This window comes from Ambystoma mexicanum, chromosome 2p (assembly GCF_040938575.1).
Source record: "Ambystoma mexicanum isolate Mex_15411 chromosome 2p, UKY_AmexF1_1, whole genome shotgun sequence".
In the NCBI taxonomy this organism is placed as follows: Eukaryota; Metazoa; Chordata; class Amphibia; order Caudata; family Ambystomatidae; genus Ambystoma; species Ambystoma mexicanum.
Window position 1 is genome coordinate 1,039,100,197 of NC_090923.1, and position 22,974 is coordinate 1,039,123,170.

At 44.5% G+C, this 22,974-nt stretch overlaps 1 protein-coding gene across 4 annotated transcripts in view; it reads right to left on the reverse strand.

Annotated features, from left to right (window-relative positions):
* BRMS1 (BRMS1 transcriptional repressor and anoikis regulator) overlaps positions 1-22,974 on the reverse strand; it is a 458,387-nt gene that overhangs the window by 239,306 nt on the left and 196,107 nt on the right. For all 4 annotated transcript variants that reach the window (XM_069644906.1, XM_069644908.1, XM_069644907.1 and 1 more), the window contains one exon: positions 19,489-19,568. In XM_069644906.1, coding sequence (XP_069501007.1) covers positions 19,489-19,568 — 80 coding nt within the window. The remainder of the gene's footprint in view (positions 1-19,488; positions 19,569-22,974) is intronic.

Below are 22,974 nucleotides of genomic sequence, written 5' to 3' on the forward strand. Positions count from 1 at the left end.
GAACCCTGAACAGGAATGGCCAGGATACAGTGTCAAAGGCCTTCTGCATATCCAGAGCCAGTGACACTCCATGCATGTTTTTCGGGATCGTGGTGAGGATGTTGCAACACCGCTGTTATGTTTGTCGCTGTGGATCTGCCCAGCACAAAGCCTGCCTGATCTTCATGGACCATGTGCGGCATTAGAGAATTCAACCTTGTGGCCAATATTTTTGCAAATATATTTGCATCAGTATTTATCAATGATAGAGGCCTATAGGATCTGCTTTCCTCAGGGCTTTTCCCTGTTTTGAGGAGCAGAGTTATAATTGCCTCTCAGGTTGTTCCCCGAAGTCTGCCCGTTTCCAGGGCTTCGGTCCAGACCTTGTATAGTCCGGGTACCAATATCTCAGCAAACTCTTTATAGAATTCAGCTCCCAGCCCACCAGAGCCTGGCGCCTTCCCATTCGGCAATGATTTAATCGCCTCGCCTATGCTATCTCAGCCTCCGTCAGAGGGTTTTCTAAGGCGATTTTAGTTGCATTGGACAAGAGTGTAGTGGGTATTTTTGCCAGGTACCCATCAATTCCTTCTTACATGGCTTTGCGCTGTGGTGAGTAGAGGCCAGCAAAGAAGTCATAAAAGACTTTCTCTATTTCTTTCTGATCTGTCACGACAACCCCATCCGACGTGTTATGCATGGGATATTTGTGGTCCTCTTTGCCCTCTGACCATCTTTGCTAAGAGTTTGCCTGGGCGTTCTTGCTCCCTGTATCTCCTTGAAGCTGCAGGCCTGTCATAGTAACGAATGTCTATCTGCCGCTGCCCTGAATCCTTCTAATTGGGTTTTGATATCTAATTTAGTCTGTGCCGTTGGGGTGGCAGCATTTAGTACCTGCAGTTTGACTATACTTTCCTACCGCCTCTCCAGTTCTCTCCTGATGTCCTTGAGTAACCAGAATTCTATTGACATGGCTACACCTCTAATATACACTTTAGATGCTTGCCATAGTATCGCCTGGCTCTCTACCGAGCCTGCGTTGTTCTCAAAATACTCAGTAAAGTGCAGGGTCCTACTGGTTTTGTATACGTGGTCTGATGGGGCAGCCGGCTTAAACCTCGAAAGACTGCGGTGTAGAAGTCTGGGTCATCTACATTTGGTCCGTACATGTTGAGAAATCTGACTTCCACTCCAGCTAGTCTTGCATGGACCATTACATTGTATCCCTCCGGGTCAAACTCTGTCACAGAATGTGTAAATGGGAGCAGTCTGTATCAGTATCATTACCCCCCCCTCACCCCCCGAGCTCTGCTTGAGTAGGAAGTGTAAAAAAATGTTGGTTCCCCCCACCCCGCCGCCATCCCGTCAGCTTGGTGTCCCAGTGAGTGTGTTTCTTGGAGGAACACTATTCGTGCTCCTATTAATGTATGCAATAATCTTCCTCGCCTTCACCGGCAAGCCCCCTCACATTCCAGCTAATTAGTTTAATCTGAGCTAGGCTTCTCCCAGTCGTTCTTAGATGTATTCCTTCTAGGACCTGTCGTCGTCAAGTGTCCCATACGTTACATGTATTCCTGATCAAAGTGTGACTGTGCGGTTTTACCTTTAACTCCCAAAAAACATATCTACTTTTCCCGTCCCCCACCCTTATAGTTCCCCAAACTTCAACTATGCATTCCCCCTCTCACACCTTTCTTTTCCCTTGCCCAATTAAAAAGTTTGTGCACACGCATTAGGGGGCTGCTACTGTGGCTGCCGAAGTTGGAGCCCTCATCAGTGCTGTCCGCAGGGTCTCCAGATTTACTTGCGTTTCCAGTGCTCATTATAAAATGAGACGTTCGACAACATAACAAATTCTCTGCTAGAGAGCAGTGAGCCGCGAGCCACATTCGGCAGCACTTAGCCTCCTGTCCATTGTTCTATTGCTTTAGGGTCATGTCAGCTGCTAACTCTCATCCTGTCCTTGCATTGGCGATGTATTCGTGCAGTTCTCAGCGGCACCAGATTTCTGTTTAGCAGGCGTTGGTATGTTTGCCTCCACAAAGTTAGCGACTTCCTCTGAGAAGGTGAAGTATATTTTATTGTTATACTGTAAATGCAGTATAGCAGGGAATAACATGGCGTATGGTATCATTCGCTCTCGGAGCATCTTCTTGACACCTGTGAATGATCGACGTTCTTGTTGAACTGCTAGGGTATAATCAGGAACACCCGGATCACATTGGAGCCCAGCTTCAATTCCTGCTTTTCTCTTGAGGCGCGCGTAGCACCAGGTCCCTGTCCCGATAGTTCATCAGCCTAGTTATGATCTGCCTGGGATAAGCCCCTGGTTTGGGACGAGGTGCCAGCGATCTGTGCGCTCGTTCGATGACAACATGGGTGACCAGCCTGGGTCCCCAAGTAGTTATTTAAACAATTCCTCGACAACCAGTTTCATGAGCCCCTTCAGTGCATCTTCAGGCACGCCCACTATGCGCACATTATTAGGACAGGATCTCGCTTCCAGATCCTCGCACTTGAGCTTCACCGTCCCCAAGTCCTTGGCCATTTCAGTCGCTGTATTCCGCAGAGTTTGGAGCCCATCCACAGCCGTGCTGATCGTTGATTCAGTTTCCGTGATGCAGGCGGTGGCCTTCTCGAGTTGGTTTCTGATGGACAGTCACATTTGAGTTGATTCCATCAAGCCTGTCGTACAGGGCGGCAAAGCCTTGTTGCATTGCTGCAAAAACCGCCTGGGGATCCATGGTGGGAGATGTGGTGGTCGTGGTGGATGGTGTGGGATGCAATGTGTGTTCCGCGCCTGTGTTATTCATAGTGCTCGCCTTGGTTACCGCCGTTGTGAATTGGTCTATAGCTCCTTTCCCTTTCTTGTGCGCCGCCCCTATGGGCATTGTACTCCGGCTTGCTTCTGTGTCCTCAGTGGATGCTACTTCCAATGACGGTAGGGAGGCCAGTGATTGCAACTTCCGGTGCTTCCCCCGCCTTCCCGTGGTACTGGGGTCGATCCCTGCTTGTATGCTCTCGTCAGATGATGTCCACTGTGTTTAAATTATAGTTCCACAATCCGTGCCGCAGGGTAGTGGGTACAAGGCAGGGTTCCATCGCTGTTGTGTGCCTTGCGGTCTTGGCCTGCCCTAATAATGTAACTAAACCACCTCCTTCTATTGCAGTGGAAGGAGAGTCCGAGGGCTTTTGTCACTTGGGTCGCACTGGTTGTGGTAGGATTTCACAATATCTCACCTTGGGTCCTTATCCTAGTTGGTGCCGGTATCACACCTTCCAGAAGGCAAGAGTGTTAATGGCAGATGTGCCGTGCACCAGTATTCACAGAGCCCTGGTGTGTTGCTGTAGGTGTGGGCTTTCGTGGATGTTGCTGTCAGTGCGGGCTCCCCCAGTGTATGTCACGAGGGGACCGTGCTCTGTCTCGGCTCATGTAGATTGCCAGTGCCAGTGCCTCAACTGCTATAGTTGGAGCGATCCGTTTTCCTCCTGCCTGGTATTGCTATTCGGGTCTAATCATCCGCTCAGTCTAGGGTGCCCTAGCATAGCGTATTACCAGGTGTGTGTTGCATGTGATCAGAAACTTCAGGCGTTGCTCCCAATCTGCACGTTGCCCCATTCTGTAGCCCTGTCCCCTGCCCTCAATGCCGTCAGTACAGACCAATGTCTTGCCCCCTTGTACAAGCACCTTATGTGGCCGCTGCCAAATGTTTGTTCGGGGTGCAGTGGGCAGCAATTGTCTTTCAAGCGGGGTAACGTGCTAAAGTGTTGCAGCGTGTGGTGTAATAACTACGCTTGTAGCCTACCGTGTCTCTGCCTTGTGGAAAGGAGGCTCCTGTTTCCCTGTCGTAAGCAGCCACCGGTAAGTGTCCTCACCGCTTATATTGCACTCCTGACGGGATGTCTGATGGCCTCATTCGGCCGTTCCACAAGCTCAGGTGGCGCTGGTTCTTGCACACGCTAGCGCTTGACGGTTCCGACCAGAGCGCCAACGTTTGCCATGAAGGGATTAGAGGGTGGGGTGGTCCCTCTGTTCACAGTGCGGGTGGTTGATGTCTGGAGCTCTGTGCCCTCCAGGGGTACATGCAGTGGGAATAGCCGCGGAATAGTCACTGTACAGAGCTCGCATATGCAGCGCTGGCAGAAAACACGTGGCAGCCTGGGCTCCTGCGGCTCACGCCATACACTTCAACTCTGTGCATCTTCCGTAATACTGCTTCTTTGCGATTTTTCATTCACCAGCTGCTGACAACTTCATACGCCATCTGTGTTCTTTGCATCCTGGCTATATTAAACTAGTTTTCCGGCTCTGAGCCTCGGTGTGCCGGGGAGCTCACGTTAAGAGCAGCATCCAGCAGCGTGCACAACAGCACCCCCCTGTATTTGTTACTTTAATTCCGAATATGACATGCATTACTTACCGTAAAAGCATTTCTGATGATTGTATCTGCTTAGATTCACATGCTGTGCATATAGTCCGACATCCAGTGGTAACCGCAGAGTATTGCATCTTGTCTTTCGAGAATCGAAAGGGGACGTCGACATGGGCGTGCCTGTAACACTATCCCTACGTGACGTGAAGTGTACCCAAAATCCCTCACGCGTCGAGGTCCCTCCGATTGTATTTTTTCTGCCCTGAGGGAGCCTTTCTATTAACTGGAATAGCAATATCGGGTGTTAGGTTTTCTCGCTTCCCTAAGTATGTCCATGCATCTCTGAGGGAGTTGCAGGTGTCCGAACTCTATGATCTCAGGAGCTAGGCCGCTAAATTCAATGTTTGCGGGCATGGGTGGAGTGTCTCCCCTTTGTCCTGAGACATGTTGTACGGGCAAGGTAGTTTCAGTGGGGGAGATCGAGACATCCCCATCAGATGAGCGAACCAGGGTTGGCGGGCCCACATGGGGGACACCAATATCATGGTGACTGGTTCCTGGTGCATCTTGTGCACTATCTTGCTGAGTAGGGAAGTCGGGGAAAAGCGTAAACACATTTCCCTGACCATGTGATCCAGAGTTCGTTCCCCTTGGAAAAGTTCTGGGGGTACCTGGAGGCGTAGTCAAGCGTTCTCCAGATTTGCGAACAAGTCGATCTGTAGGAAGCCCCATTCTGTGAAAACATTGGGACGATGTCTTCGTGTAATCGCCATTCGTGGACTCCTTGGGTAGTGAGAAATCTCTGCTGAGTACGCCTGCCAGAAGATTGAGTTCCCCTGGAACATGTTGTAACAACAGGAACATGTGTTTGAGAGCCCACTTCCAAATGTTCTGGGACAGTTTGGACAGCCCTGGAGTGAGTGCCCCCCTGTTTGTTCAGACAGTACATGGCCGTGGTGCTGTCTGTGAGGATTAGGACCTTCTTCCCTTGCAGTTATGTCTGAAAGGGTTTCAGTGCTTTGAATACTGCTAACAGTTCCAACATATTTATGTGGTTGAGTGCTATGTCTGGCAACCAAACTCTGTGCGCTGTTTGTTGAAGCAGGTGAGCTCCCCACCCTGTGAGAGATGCGCCTGTAGTGAGAGTGGCCTCCACTGCGAGGGTGGTGAAGGATTTTCCCTTCAGGAGGTTCTCCCTCGACCAGCACTGCAGTGAGAGAACAAGGGCTGGCGAGACAACCACTAGATCGTCCCATTGTCCGCTGGTCTGACACCACTGGCTGTTGAGCCACTCCTGCGTTGGACGCATGCGCAAGCGCGCGTGAGGAACCAAATAAATGCACAACGCCATCATTCCTAACAGTCGCATAGCCTTGCGTACCGTCACCTCTCGACTGGCTACATAGTGAGGGATTTGAAACATGTTTTGGACCCTCTCGGTGGAGGGGAAGACAAGGCTGTCCTTTGTTCGAATTAGAGCCCCTAGGAACTGCTTGACTTGCCTGGGGTCTAAGCTGGATTTCTTCTCGTTGATGGAGAATCCCAGGGTGAATAAAAGGTCTATTGTCTTTTGGGTATTGACAGGCATGTCTCGTAGGAGTCCCCCATTATGAGCCAGTCGTCGAGGTAAGGATAAACCGGGATGGATAGCCTGCGCAGGTGTGGTATAGCCACTGCCAGTACCTTTGTAAATACCCTCAGTGCTGAGGCTATGCCAAAGGGTAGTACCTTGAACTGATAGTGCTTGCCCCAGATTATGAATCAGATTTTCTGTGCGCCGGCTATATTGAAATATAAAAGTATGCATCCTTCATGTCCAATGTTGCCGTGTAATCCTGAGTGAGCAGGAGGATGACCTCCTCCAGAGTGACCACACAAAACTTTTGAGGTTTGACAAATTTGTTCACTGGGCGCAAATCTAGTACAGGGCATGTGGTGAGATCCTTTTTTGGTAGAAGGAAGAACACTGAATGAATACCCTTGTTTACCTGTAGAAGAGGTACGACTTCTATGGCGCCCTTTTCCTGCAGGGTCTCAACTTCTTGTAGCAGGGTGCACAGATGTTCTGGCGTCAGGCGTCTTGAACGTGGAGGTCTGAACTGTGGGGACCGGCAGAATTCTATACAGTACCCGTGGGCGACGGTCTTGAATACCCACTGTACCCCAGTTATGCCCTCCCATGCTTGAAGAAATTATGTTAGCCGGCCCGACTGGTGAGGCATGGGAGGGGACCCGGATCTGTGGGTCATTTTTGACCTGAGGCCGGGGAGCCTCGAGGGGTTGAATTCCGGCTCCTTCATTTTCCACGTCGTTGACCTCTTGGGGATAAGGGGTGGTGTAGCTGCTGGTTCCTTGGGGAGAGGGCCAGTAAATTTCCTGAGCCGTATTGGTTCCGAGGGAAACGTTGGCCACGAAAGGAACGTCTAGTCCCGCTCCCCTTCCTTGGGGAAGGCCTCCGAGTGATCTGATCCAGGGTCTTGAGGGGGTCATGCTCTTTCTTAGCAGTTTCGAGTGCTTCGTCACTGCCTTCCCAAATAAATTAGTTTCCTCCACTGGTTTATTTATTAGTGAAGCTTGAGTCTCTGGTATGAAACCAGAGTTTCGTAACCATGCGTGCCTTTTCAGGATGGTACCCTGAGCCAAGGACCTGCCAACTGTCTCTGCCGCATCCAAAGTATTTTTAAGGATACTCTGATTGACCGTCTGCCTTTGGCTACCGTGGAGAGCAGGTGAGCCCGCAGCAGTTCAGGGACTTCTTGAAGGCCCTCCTGTAGCATGGCACATTGTGCATCGGCATAGCTAGCCAACAAAATCGTGTTATTTGGGATGAGAGTGGAAAAAGCCACAGCAACTGTGACCCTTTTCCCTAGAGCGTATAGCCTCTTGCACTCCTCAGCAGGGGGTGCCTCTCCAGTTGATAGGGGAACCCCCACTTTTTTCCTGGTTTTAGTTACCAACAGTGAATCTGGAGTAGCATAGCCCCTGATGTAAAGGGGGTTATAGGGGGAAGGTCGAAACAATTTTTCTACTCTAGGATTTACTGCTATAGTAAAGGTAGGTGTCAATGAAGGGGCCAACGGCTTTTTTATCGAGTTTAACAGAGGAATAGCTTGGCTGATCAGTGGTTTCTCTTTTAAGATGTCCTCGACAAAATCAGCCTCTGGTTCAGCTTCCTGGGTAGCAATCTGGAAATGTTTAGCTGAATTCCTTAATATGGTGTTGAACACCATTTGGTCGTCAACCGGGGAGGCCTGTCAAGTGGGTGTGATCGGAGGAGGGGGTGGGTGGGTGGGGGGCGGGGGGGGATGCAGTCCATGCACAAGGCATCAGGTTCTGGTGTTGGATTAGGTGACTGCCAAGGCTGAGGATCAACCAGGTCGGGTTGTCCCCCAACCCTCTGGAGTCCATATGAACACCCTCAGTGTCAGCAAAGGGATCTTCATCCCGATTGTATTGGTCCACAGGAACCTCATCCTCAGTGAGGTCATCAGTATATTCTTCTTGAGAAGGATCAAAGACTTTTTGAAGTTTAGCCACAGGGGGGAAGGGACTCTCTTCTCAAGGCCTTTTGGGCATCGACTTCTCTGAGAGTTGTACAAACCTCTCTAACCTATCCATACATCCCTCAAACTTCTCTGTGGTCCAAATAGATGAACCAGAGGAGTCTAAGGGTGGAAAAGGCTCTTGTAATGGGTGTTCCGTCGCAAAACGTCAAGATTTCTCCTTTAACGTCAAAGAAATCCCTCCAGGGACTTCCAAAAAGTCCTTTCGGGGGACCGACGGTTGATGAGTGCCCTTGTGTTTGTCCTTAGGCCTCTCTGGGTTCCGATGAATCCTTTGGCCTATCCTTTGATTTCAACGAATCCCTAAGTTTGTCCTTGGGTAGCGACAAATCCCTGGACTGTTGCTTCCGATTATCCGCCGAAATAATCCTAGTGATGCTTTCGGCAACCTCTTCAGAGGCGGAAAGGTGTCTAGTTCGGGCCTGCGATTGTTTTCGGCGGAACCGAGGCCTTCTTGACCGTGGACACCTTCCGATGAGTCTCGACAGTCTCCTGAATATTGGGGGCAGCGCCCTTTGATTTAGAATGCCCGGTCGCAAGGCACATGCCGTTGCGGGGAGGGCTGACGATCGGCGGGCATGGCCGAAATAATCAGGGGGTTGTGTCCTTAGTGTGTAAAGAGTGTGCGTCCTTGTCGCCAGCGTGTACAGTCCCCATAGCAGGACCCGAGTCTTGCCTGATGGGGCCGGGGACGGACGACGCGGAGCGTGAATGCTCTGCTGGGAGGTCAATGACCTCCGAATCGGAGGCCTGTTTGTCACTTAGCCCCTCGTCACAATCAGTGGTTGTGGCAGCGGGAGAACTAGACTTGGCCTGCGACATTCAGTAGGCCGCCCACTACTTAACACGGTGCTCCTTTAGTGTCTTTCGATGCAGGAGCTTGCAAGCTGCACAAGCCGTCTCATCGCGATTTAGGGGCACACACCCATTACACTTATGGTGTTTATCCCTCCAAGGAAATTTGGCCTTACAAGGACCAAACCTAAACAGAGTCCTCTCCATAGCCGAGGAAAAATATAGTGACGAAAAGACCCAGCAAACAAAGAGGAAAAGGAAAGGAATTCTCAGAAAAGGAAATGTCCTCCGCGACCACTCTCTCCCTACTGTGTAGACCGGCCAAAAGGCCCAGCCAAGTGGTCGGCAGAGCCGCCCGTCTGTCCGTCGCAGGTCTGTGGAACCGGCTTCGGCATAGATCAGGAAACAGCCGTCAAAGGAATGGACGGTAGGGTAATATTCAATAAAGTTATAATATACAGCCAAGGGTCAAAAGGATAACAATAGCAATGTCTTTGGACGAGTTCCGCATAAGGCGAACAGTATGCTTGGTGGAAAAATAATCAGAGGGACCTCGACTCGTGAGGGATTTTGAGTACACTACACGTCACATAGGGATAGTGTTACAGGAACGCCCATGTCAACGTCCCCTTTCGGTTCTCAAAAGACAAGATGCAATACTCTGTGGTTACCACTGGATGTCAGACTATATGACCAGCATGTGATTCTAAGCAGATTAACAAGCATCAGAAATATATATTGAGTTCATCAGTGTGGTGTTTATTGAAGAGTTAAGAGCGTGTACCAATTGTACCTTTGTATCAGCCTACTATCTCTACCGGAGAGTTCAGCCTGGTCACTCGGACTACGTTACCTACACCTTAAGAGAGGCTTGGCAACCCCTTGTGAGGTGTCTTAGACTCCTATTAGGGTTAGCGGTTATAGCACCCTCCACAAAGGGTGCTATACCTTAACACCTGCCAAATATGGTCCTTACACCCACATCCCAAGCTCCCTGTGCAAGAAATTAGCGTGACACTATATGGCCACATATGTATCATTTCGTACAAAGGAAACACAAGCTTAATTATAGCACACCTTCGGATTTAAGAGAAACTAGCACTATCAAAGGATTTGTAATCAGGGAAAGGGCAGGTAAATTACAGTGTGAGAAAATATCAGTGTCACTCCCAGTGGAGCAAACTCTCCAAACTAGGCAAGGTTACTCACCACCCAGGTAAACATGGGCTCCTTTAGGGCCTCCTCTCTTAAAAAGCCAATGGACTCTCAAGCAGAACATAAATCGTATGTCTAGCGAAAACTTTGATTAGGATTCAATAGGGAAGAAGGTTGGTGAACCAGTTCAAGAAGAGAAAGATTCAGGGAAGACTTATTCTAGAGCTAAACCGTAGGAGATTTTTCCCACCAATATCCAGTAGTCCCATCTGGCCTCATGAAACCAGACACTGTCCAAAAGAGAATAGAAACCTTATTCACCAAGATACAAAATGTTTTATCAAACATGTGGAATGTTAGGCAAGATTGTATGCAGTACCCTGTAAGAGACTGCACCAGCCTTGACCTCTTGGCAATAGTTAATCCAACCTTTGGTATAAGCATGTACTACACAAGTTGGTAGAGTGACTGATCAGTCAGCATTATCTCAAGAGGGGGTCAATGTGAGCTGCAGGGTTATTACAGAGATTCACAGTGACAACTATCCAAATAAACACTTAGAATCAAGGTTTCTTGATTAAACAATTATTAATTTATTTAACAGTCAGTTGAATAAGCCTTCGTTAGAAGGGAGCAATATATATGTAACACAAAAATATACTTCAAAATAAACACACTCAAGTTTATTTGTAAATACCCATTTGGGATGGCACACAGATGCTTCCTACACCCTGCGGTGACTTCAATAACACTGCGGACATTAATATATCACTGGTACATTTCAAGCAATACTGAGGTTAGTGTCAAAAGAAGACATTAAGGTGATAAAACAAGGGTTAACAAATATTCTTAAGCAGGTACGTTTTTAACCCTCCAACGCAAAGTAAATTGACCCTTTTCTGGGGGAAAGGCAAAGCACAAAGTCGGAGGTAAGAAGTCTCTTTCAGGGAGCCAGGACAGTCAATGGTAGTTGAGCAAAAGTCCAGGTGAGCTGAAGCACTTCGTGCAGGTAGGTAAAAACTCTTGCAATGTTTTAGAGGTTTGTGTATGAAAATGAAAATCACTGTAGGGCCACAAGCTGGGAGGCTTGTGAGGGGCAACGCTGCAAGCAACTCTGCAAAAGCAACCAAAGTCTCAACTGAGAGCTAGCAAGGCTACACGACAAGATGCAAGTCCCCTTAGTTTTACAGTACCTTTGGTTAGAAGAAATTTGTTCCAGCTGGCTTCTTTTCCTGTGTAGGTCTGCAGAGCCTGTTCATGGGCCTCAGTCGTGGGGACGAGAGGGAAGACGTCTGGGGACTCCTGCACTACAAATTGAGGGTCAGCAGCAGCAATGGGCTTCAGATCAGCAGCACTTTGCGGTTTCAGCTTCTCACGATTCTCGCAAATAGCACCACCACAGTTCCCGGATGAACTGCAACTCCTGGACCGTTGGTTTGCCCGGGGAAGCCCTGCTGCAGTGCTGAAGCTCCGAATTCGGACTTTCCTCGCATCTGTAGTCCAGCACTCCGTTGAGGTGACCTAGGCTTGGTCAGTCCTGCTTCATGGGAGTGCGGAGCATCTTCCTGGAGCACGGGTCCGACTTAAAGACACTCGCTCGATTCTGGTGTTCCTCTCCCTGGCAATCAGTCCTTGCAGCAGCAGTGGAAGTACAGCCAGCTCCGAGAGGATTTCCAGATGAGCTCATCTTGGGGTCGATTGGTCACACCAACCCAAGGGGATGAGTCATCCTTTGCAGGTCTTCTCTAGTCGAACTGAATTCAGAGCTTCACCGGGCAAACCAACGGTCCAGGAGTTGCAGCAGGTGTCTCTTCCAAGTTCTTCTTCGGATTCCTTCGTCCAGTGGTCAACTCTGCCTTCCAAGCAAAAAGCCATCCCTTTTCTGCAGGTTTCTCCCATTCATTTGCAGCCTAGCTGTCATCACACAGCAGGGTGGCTTGTCTGCAGCCAATCACCATTGGGTGCATTCCTGTAACCAAAGAGACTAAGCACAGGGAGTTTGGGCACCTCCCTCGCATCCTGCCCTGCCAGAGATACTGGAGCAAGAGGCGGGCTTCACCAGTGAATCTGTTAAGGATTTCAAATCAGGCAATACACCCGGGTCTCAGCCTAGCATGCAATGCACAAATGAAATACTTATTTATTGTGTATATAGGTTCAATATTATGAGTGGTATATCACTCTGATAATGCCCCTTCTCAAAATACCCCCAGGTCACATTGGACCAGGAATCAGGCTGGTTGGTAAAGGTGATATAAATATATAAATATAAATAATAAATTATTTATTTAAAAATTGAAATCAAACATGTGTTATCAAACATATGTTTTAATATATGGGGCAGCAATCACAAAGGTGGTGACAATACAAATAAGAAAGTAGGTAATGCAGTTGAATTCACTTTTTAGCAACACAGAATATAAAAAACAGAAAAGAACAGTTTTGGCTTGTTGGAAAGATAGCGCTTAAGTTAAGATTTCCCCTCGCAAATTTCCCAACTCACAAAGAAGCAATTATACATAGATGTAAGTAAGCAACAGGTATTCAGGAATATAGAGCAGTGTGCAGGGTTTAGATACAATCTTCCCTCCCCAAACAAGAGAGAAAAGCGCTGCAGACATTTTACACTTTTAAATGACAGTTGAAAATGGCTTAGAAAAACAATGAAGTGTGCAAAAATCCTTAAATTGATATAAATTCCTATGGGAGCAACACTGAAAATATCCTAACAAACAAACTATAATATGAGCAACAGTACACACTTTGAATCAGAATGGAAGTTTGGAAATACTTGGAATGGGAAAACAAACATGTAAAACTTTTGCAAAATTGCGAATTCCCGCCAAAATTTCACTATGTGATTTTTAAGATAAACGGGTCAAATACACTGTTTATGGATGCGGTTTTTATGCAAGTTTGAATGAGAGACGTTTTTAGAAAAATAGAACAGAGAAAAACAGAAAATCGGTTTTAAAATGACAGGTTACTATAACAAACTAGATTAATGGCTAAGAAAAAGAAGAATGCCACATGTGAATCTCCACAGTTACTCGGCCACTGTAAACCTTCACGTGGTGGATACCCCATTTTCTTTATGCAAAATACTTTATTTAATCCAAATCACTAATGGTTTATGGTCTAGTAAAACAGAATGAGGAGAAATCGGCGCTAACACTCGGAATCACAAATAGGGTTGCAAGAATGGTTCTGATAATATAAGACTAATCCTGAGAGGTGTTCCAGGTATGCGGAAGCGCTTGAGCTAATATGATTCAACAAAACCGATAAATTAGTTGCCCTAAAAGGGGAGACTGCAGCACCCGTGGGAACAGGTGTACACCTCTTTTCCACTTATCAGAACACATAGACTAATGATTGTTCCACAGTCGGATGCGCTGTCATATTACTTTCAACATGGTCATGACCAGTAATGTACTGATCCTATTTTGACAAACAACATGAAATTAATTAAAATATTTCTTTAATTCAATTCAAGGTCAAGTTCAAATATCTGCAAAATCTGCAGAGTCAAATGCCAACACGTGTTTCGACCTCACAGGTCTTTCTCAAGGCAAAGCTCTGCTCCAAATAATAATCAACATTCCATTGTGTATATAGAATACCGAACAGTCCCCAATAATTCAAATATGTATAACCCCCAATTCAGATTAGGGTCAAATGATACAGGGAAAACATCAAACATTACCAAAAATTATATATATATATTAATATAAACATATACATTACCCAACCAGGTTGAAATATTATTGAATATAGCGACGCGTAATCAGCAACACATATAAAGAAAACAAATGTGATAAAGACATAGATCAGAATTGCCATTGACAATTGAAAATTCATTGATTACATATCATATAATAACAAAATCACCTAATATCCATGTGTGCCACCGTTTGGAGCCCAGTGTTACCAGCCACATGTGTCATGTAACCACAGCCGTTGCGCCAAACACATGCAAATACCTTAACTGGATGCATATAGGTCCCCATCATCCCTTAACCAATGTGTAAGCTGGGTCCTTGCCTTTACAATAATCACACTATGACACCAAGTATTAATTCATAAATTACCCATTGGTAAATCTTGGTAGTTTAAATATCCTTTTGAGTCACTTCAGTGATGTGTCAAAGAGTTTGAATCAATGTCCTGAATGGCGAGAAAAGGATAATAACAAATAATAAAACTAACTGACACTATGTATACAAAGCTCTTAAACGAGTTCAACCACAAAGTTACCTGCATCGTTAATTTGTGGAAGCGAATCCAATGTATCCTTTCATACTTCTAAATGACCTGCCATGTATTTACATTTCCTGATAAAGAAAACCATATATATTTATCAGAGTAAAGATACTGTGTCCCATGTATCTGCCTATTAACTCATATTAATTAGTATCCAAACTTACATGTTGGTTTGATGTTCCTTAATCCATCTCGTGCAAGTTACATGTAAACACGACCGTTCCCGCGTTCTGCATTAAGAAACCTCGAACGAGGTTCGAAAAGTGGACCTAGCGTTTACCATTGATCACGTGCCGTGATCATGTGATTAGAGTCAGTCATGTTACTAATACACGATAAACGTAAAGAATCGTGAAAACTTGTATCTATGTTGACTTGGAGCTATTCGAACGAGGTTAGAAAAGTGAACCTCACGTTTAACATTAATCACGTGCCTTGATCATATGATTGTTATCAATTATATTCATGGTTCACGATACAAATGAAATTGGTATCTAAACCAACTAAAGTTATTTGATACCCACAATATATATGTGTGGGTAACTTAAACAAAATCGATTTAGCATTCCTGGCATGAAAAAATATATATATAAGAAAAGAATAAATCGCGCTTCATGCGCATTTCACTGGTCTCGTGACACGGTATCCGTATGACTCTATTCACGTGACGCACTGTCCATGTGACCTGAGTCTATCGTATTTTGAGCTCAAATGTTTAAATGAGACCTGATAATAATAAAAATACTTGAGACCTGGTGTCCCATAAATACTAATTAGAATAACAGCACATGCAAAATTGAATGATTCTTATTATAAATAGGATGCGTTTTTACGCGATCACAACACAATTGGGAAAAGGAAAAAATTAATAAATAAATAAATGAATAAAAGAAAATTTTATAATAATAATTTTATCTGTCAATTAACTGCCAACTTAGCACGCATGGTCCGCCTTACAATCTATTGCTCCCTAATTGTAACATGTAAATCTGCATAAAGTGTCCAAATTTCAAATCCAATTTAATATTGCTTATTCTTATTACAAGTGCTGGTGTGGTTGGCTCCCGGTCGCGGCCCTGGCACTGGACCGATCCACTAGGCTCCAGCGGGTAACACCCAAAGGATACAAATACATTAGGATTTGGTTCAGACATTAGACCTCCCATTTACAAAAATACATGTAGTTCCGTGTCACTATTCAGACCTAAAGTGGTCCTAATGTATTTGTATCCTTTGGGTGTTACCCGCTGGAGCCTAGTGGATCTTGTAATAAGATAAAATTATTATTATAAAATTTTCTTTTATTCATTTATTTATTTATTAATTTTTTCCTTTTCCCAATTGTGTTGTGATCGCGTAAAAACGCATCCTATTTATAATAAGAATCATTCAATTTTGCATGTGCTGTTATTCTAATTAGTATTTATGGGACACCAGGTCTCAAGTATTTTTATTATTATCAGGTCTCATTTAAACATTTGAGCTCAAAATACGATAGACTCAGGTCACATGGACAGTGCGTCACGTGAATAGAGTCATACGGATACCGTGTCACGAGACCAGTGAAATGCGCATGAAGCGCGATTTATTCTTTTCTTATATATATATTTTTTCATGCCAGGAATGCTAAATCGATTTTGTTTAAGTTACCCACACATATATATTGTGGGTATCAAATAACTTTAGTTGGTTTAGATACCAATTTCATTTGTATCGTGAACCATGAATATAATTGATAACAATCATATGATCAAGGCACGTGATTAATGTTAAACGTGAGGTTCACTTTTCTAACCTCGTTCGAATAGCTCCAAGTCAACATAGATACAAGTTTTCACGATTCTTTACGTTTATCGTGTATTAGTAACATGACTGACTCTAATCACATGATCACGGCACGTGATCAATGGTAAACGCTAGGTCCACTTTTCGAACCTCGTTCGAGGTTTCTTAATGCAGAACGCGGGAACGGTCGTGTTTACATGTAACTTGCACGAGATGGATTAAGGAACATCAAACCAACATGTAAGTTTGGATACTAATTAATATGAGTTAATAGGCAGATACATGGGACACAGTATCTTTACTCTGATAAATATATATGGTTTTCTTTATCAGGAAATGTAAATACATGGCAGGTCATTTAGAAGTATGAAAGGATACATTGGATTCGCTTCCACAAATTAACGATGCAGGTAACTTTGTGGTTGAACTCGTTTAAGAGCTTTGTATACATAGTGTCAGTTAGTTTTATTATTTGTTATTATCCTTTTCTCGCCATTCAGGACATTGATTCAAACTCTTTGACACATCACTGAAGTGACTCAAAAGGATATTTAAACTACCAAGATTTACCAATGGGTAATTTATGAATTAATACTTGGTGTCATAGTGTGATTATTGTAAAGGCAAGGACCCAGCTTACACATTGGTTAAGGGATGATGGGGACCTATATGCATCCAGTTAAGGTATTTGCATGTGTTTGGCGCAACGGCTGTGGTTACATGACACATGTGGCTGGTAACACTGGGCTCCAAACGGTGGCACACATGGATATTAGGTGATTTTGTTATTATATGATATGTAATCAATGAATTTTCAATTGTCAATGGCAATTCTGATCTATGTCTTTATCACATTTGTTTTCTTTATATGTGTTGCTGATTACGCGTCGCTATATTCAATAATATTTCAACCTGGTTGGGTAATGTATATGTTTATATTAATATATATATATAATTTTTGGTAATGTTTGATGTTTTCCCTGTATCATTTGACCCTAATCTGAATTGGGGGTTATACATATTTGAATTATTGGGGACTGTTCGGTATTCTATATACACAATGGAATGTTGATTATTATTTGGAGCAGAGCTTTGCCTTGAGAAAGACCTGTGAGGTCGAAACACGTGTTGGCATTTGACTCTGCAGATTTTGCAGATATTTGAACTTGACCTTGAATTGAATTAAAGAAATATTTTAATTAATTTCATGTTGTTTGTCAAAATAGGATCAGTACATTACTGGTCATGACCATGTTGAAAGTAATATGACAGCGCATCCGACTGTGGAACAATCATTAGTCTATGGTTCTGATAATATTATGCTTCTTAAGTGAAAGATGGGATAGGTGGTAGGTTGAATAGGACAAGGCAATATATGCTATGGTTCACTACGATTCCTACTGATACAACCCACTTAAGTTAAGATTTGGACCGTCAAGTTCTGGTCATCACAGATCGGGTCTACGGAACAGCAGGGCACCTCTTGCGACTTGGGAAACTGCCACAGTTATTTGGACCAAAATGTAACTTTCCCACAAATACATATTTATATACTTCTGCCCTCTAAGAAAATTGGACACATACATATTTTGTGGGTTACATTTACATCCAACTCCCAAGTCGGTGGGACCTGGCCTTGTCTTTCTATAGATTTTTGGCAATTTTAATCATAAAGGTTTGGCCTAACAATTCCTAATTCGGTACATTTATGTGCAATCACCCCTAGAACACGGGTACACAATATTAGATTTGCAGCGTTGAAAGTCTCTGCGGAATTAGTCTTTTTGCATAACTTTTGTTCCTTATGCAGTAATAAATCCTACCAAGTCTTCAAATGTCCATCCTAAATTCAGATTTCAACGTATGTACTTATCATTCCTTTACTTGTTTTTGCCACCAAGTTAAATGTCATGAAGTTCTGTGGCAAAGTAAGCATTTTAAACCCAAAAAGACAGTTTTTTTCTTTCCTTCACAAATGTGAACAAATGACCAGTTCAATGTCAAGGCTCCTGCCAGAGAATGGAACATCCTGCCCCTCCCCTGTAGGGATGAGTGTTCACAGCTGATTTTGTTAAATGTTGCAATTTTAACTGCATTACTCCCTTGGAACTGAAAACAAATGTTCCTGGACTGCCTTTTCCTTAGATACATTTCAGGACTGCTGTTAGTCAATGAGGCACGATTCCTCTGAGAGACACTGGATGATCCTGACATTTCAGTACCCTTTTTAATCTCAATGATTCAAGGACATAAATGGATCTAGCGCCAAAAACAGCACTTTGAAGGTTGGAAAGCTAACATTTAAAAAAAAAAGGCATTTTCGGTTTTCAGCACAATTCTGCTGCTTTTCTCCATGTTGAATGTAGCAGAACCCACTGGCATGCTCCTGCAGTGAGAACTCTGTTTTCACCCCCCCCCTTTGACTGTGTGTGGCAGGGTGTGCAGCCTTTTCTTGGTTGTGACCCAAATGCAGTTTTGCAGATTTTGGCGCGCACAGGAGTCAGCGCATCCATTTTGGGCTGTTTCTTCCACCATTTGTAAGTGATGCAATGGGGCACATTGGAATGGGTCAAAATATCCCACAAATCCCAAAGACAAAAACGAACAAAGGGACCAAACCTGGTTTGGCACACAGTAAATCTCAAGAAGGACCTTTCCAACATTAATTGTAGTAAGGGTAACATAAAAATGTTACATGAGAAACTAGACAAAGGGGATACTAAGTAACTCCTTCAGCACCCTATGGTAAGATAGTGTGTGCTGGGTCTAGAAAGTTACGAAACGTAGGTAAAGTCAATTTCACTTCACTGCTCTTGGAAACAGTATTCATCAAGAAAAGGTATTTAAACCTTAGGGAAATCTAAGACTTCCCTGTGCCACTGCACTGAAGCTGCTGTGTGTCAAAATGTAAATATGATGCCTATGGAGTTTGTCAGACTCCAAAGTCAAAAGAAACACAGTAACCAAATCACAGAAAAATACATGAGTGGGAAAAAGGTGTCTGTGTGTGACACACACACACACACACACACACACACACACACACACACACACACACACACACACACACACACACACACACACACACACACACACACACACACACACACACACACACACACACACACACACACACACACACACACACACACACACACACACACACACACACACACACACACACACACACACACACACACACACACACACACACACACACACACACACACACACACACACACACACTAAATGTTCCAAGTCCAGCAAAAAGAGCTGGGGGTCTCTTAAGGTAGAAGGGAATTTGCACATTTCCGAGAATTCTCCTCAACAGGGAATAATATTAAGGGTTTCAACGACCTGCGGAAAATTAAGTTTAATTAATTAACTGTAGGCAGCAATAAGATCACAATAGATAAATTAACTACACACGGTAACACTACCAATAAACAATGTGTGGGCAAAGAAGGTTAAAGGAATTCAACAAATCATCCACGGTACCTTAGCTGGAAATAAAATGCACCCTACCTGTCAAACTAACCAGATCAGAGAACCTAAGTATTGGGTCAATTATTTACCTCCAGGTGCTGTTTGGCTCCTTGTAGCTCGCAGTCATGTCGGTTCTTTATCACCTCTAGGCACAGCCCTCTGTAAATACCTGGAATGAGATCAATTATATTTATTTGCGAAGGCAGCGTTCCACCCCACAACAGCTACGGGATCCCTGAGCATTGCTACCATAGATTTGGGAGTAGCAAGTAGGCCTAATGCTTCATTGGGGGCTACATTATGAGCAACAAAAAAAGCAGGGAGTGAAAGTTACAATACAGCTTTGCTCACAAACAGTAAGTGAAGTATGGATGATACCAACAGAAGCATGCCCTACAAACAGAGGGAAGCAATTTGGAGCAACAGTGGTTGCACAGATACATGTGTATCGCAGACAGGAGTGCACTTGTTCTCCTACTTTCACCTAACGTGCACAACAGGAGGCAGCAGCTCAGAAAAAGCCACTCAAAATACCATGGAAGCAAACGCACCCACATTTCCTTAAACAGAATGTGTCTTACACAGATTTATGGGATGTATCAAAAATCCACAAACTTCAGGATTTTATTTACATCAGCCTATTCCAATGAAGGGCCACATGTACGGTTCGTACAGAAAGCCTGAAACTGTGTGTAAACACTATACCTCGAGGCTGGTTACTCAGATTTCAGCGGAAGAGGATTTTCATAGATGTGCCCAATTTTCTATACCTGGCAAAACTAGGCTCAATCTGAAAAGAAAATCAATGGCACGATGGTGGTAGCTGTTGCTGCAATGGTGGCCCCACCAATCAGACAATGTCCATCGCTATTGCAGCTACGCTTGCTTAGAATCAGGGCAATCTCTTTGGAATCCCTGCATGCATGCATGCAATGGAATGTCTGGTAAACCAAATCTGCCTACATGCATTACAATTATTCCCCATTACAACTCTATTTGCCAAGCACATTTGTAATGGTCCAGTACTTGCCCAACCATTAGCTGCATTATTGGATGGGCAGGCATCTGTGGCTATTGCTCTGGAATCAGCATGACGCAGAATGAGGGAAGTCCATACTGTGGGAAAACACAACTTGGAACATCATGGCGAGAATACAACAACTTAGGGTGGGGTGGTAGGAAGAGAGGTTATGAGTCTGCAACATGGAATCTCCAGCCCGGGGATCCCTTTATAGAATCACAAGCTTGTTGGGGCTATCCGTCATCAGTCTGATCTCTGGAACAATGAAATGCTCTGTCGCTCATTATCTATGCCTCACTTTAGACCCGGCAGACCATTTTCAAAATTCAAAGTTTGCCCACGAGCTTCGAAAAGAACAGCAGTTTTAACCTTTCATGTCCTTGCTATGCCCACTCCGCCCTGAACAAACAATATTGCCAGTGCTTGCAGCCAACAAGTAATGCATGGGATCACAGTACTCAAAAGTGACAAAATATATTAGTTTCAGAAGAGGTAAAAAAAAAAAAAAGTCAAAAAAAACAAACAGTACTTTGGTGCTCTGGAAAGTGCCATATTTATCTTCCCCATCGAGTACCCGGGGTTCAGCTCCTCGTTTCATCTTTCAAGCTGTACTAGTACCTGGTTATCTTCACCACACACCTGGAAACCATGTATGAAATGCTTAATGGCACCGGCTAAGGGCCACACTTAAATAGCGAGTTTTGAGAGTGAGCACGGAAACAGGGACCATCATAAAACAAAAGAACAAGTTACTTACCAAACTGGTAACGTTCTTTTGATGGGATGTTCCTCCGACATATTCCTTTTCTTTGATATTATCCATTCCAGCTTGCTGGCCTCGGAATTTTTTTTCAGTAGAGGGCGCTGCACGTCGAGGTCCTTGGAGTCGGTGTCCCTCGACAGCATCCGTATCGGTGCCAACGTCATCATGAGTATAAATAGACTTGCGCAGCGTCCGTTGCTCAGTTCCGTTTTGAAGTTCAGATTTGCTTTGCATTAATTGGTTAGTAACCTTGAAGGAGCGTAAGCTGCAACTACAAGGGAAGTTTTACTGCAGGGAATAGATGGGTGGGGTGATAAGGAATACGTCGGAGGAACATCCCATCGAAAGAACATTACCAGTTTGGTAAGTAACTTGTTCTTCGAAGGGATTGTGTCCTCCGACGTATTCCCTATCTTTGATAGACTCCCATAGCAGTAGTGTAAAGGAGGTGGGAGTAAAGAAGAAATATTTCCCTTTAAAGATGTACAGAATGCAACACTGCTTTCCCAAATCTTGTCTCCTGGCTAGAGGAGGAATCCAGGGTGTAAAATTTGGTTAAAGTATGTGCGGACGACCATGTGGCAGCCGCACATATATCTTTAATTGGGACCCCTCTTTGGAGAGCCGAAGAGGCTGCGATACCCCTGGTTGAATGAGCCCTAAAATGTTGAGGGGGTTCTTTTCCTGCCAATTTGTAGCATTCTAGAATGGTTAAAATGATCTGTTTTGTGATTGGCAATCCTAATTTGTGCCCTGCTTATCCTACAAACAATTGGTCTGCTTGCCTGATCCTAGCAAGTCTGCTAATATAAAAACTCAAGGCATGCCTTGGATCCAGCCTGTGTAATCCCTCTTCCTCTTTCCCTGGATGGCGAGGAGGATAGAACGAAGGTAAGGTTATTTTCCGAGTAATATGGAATTCAGAGACCACCTTTGGGAGAAAATTGGGCTTCCCTTGTAAAACAACCTTGTCTTTATGAAAGATTGTATGAGGAGGTTTGCAAGATAGAGCATGTAATTCGCTCACTTTTCTAGCAGAAGTTAAGGCCAATAGAAAGATTGTTTTAAGAGTGAGAAACTTTTGTGAACAAAAATTAAGTGGTTCAAAAGGAGTACCCATTAGAAACTTTAAGACTAGATTTAGGTCCCACAAAGGAACCTGAAAAGGTTTTGGTGGATAGACATTGGTTAATCCTTTCAGAAATTGGATTACTACGGGTAGTTTGAAATATGAAGGCTCCTCAGCAGTACGCTTAAAGATAGACAGCGCTGCGAGGTAGCCCTTGATCGTACCAATCTGAAGACTTGAATTTGCTAAGTAAAGCAAGAAAGATAACGCCATTGGTGTATTGCATGAAAAGAGTTCAATATTCTTTTCTCTACACCAGCTGCAAAATTTGTTCCAACGGCAGCGGTATAAAGTCTTTGTTGCTGGCTTTCTAGCTGAAAGCAACACCTCCATGACGTCATCCGGGAGATCCCAATCCTTGTATCTCAACCTTTCAGAAACCAAGGTTGAGGGTTCTAATGTCTGGATGGAGAACCTGGCCTCCCTTCTGGGAGAGAAGATCCTCTCTTTGCGGAAGACGAATCGGAGGACAGATGGACATGTCTAGAAGGTCCGGGTACCACGTTCTCCTGGCCCAATCCGGGGCAATTAGGATCATGGCTTTCCGGAATCTTCTCAACCTCCTGATCATTTGAGGAATGACAGGGACTGAAGGAAACGCGTACAGAAGTGGAAACTTGCAGTCCACTACGAACGCGTCCCTTAGAGCTCCTCTCGGGGGA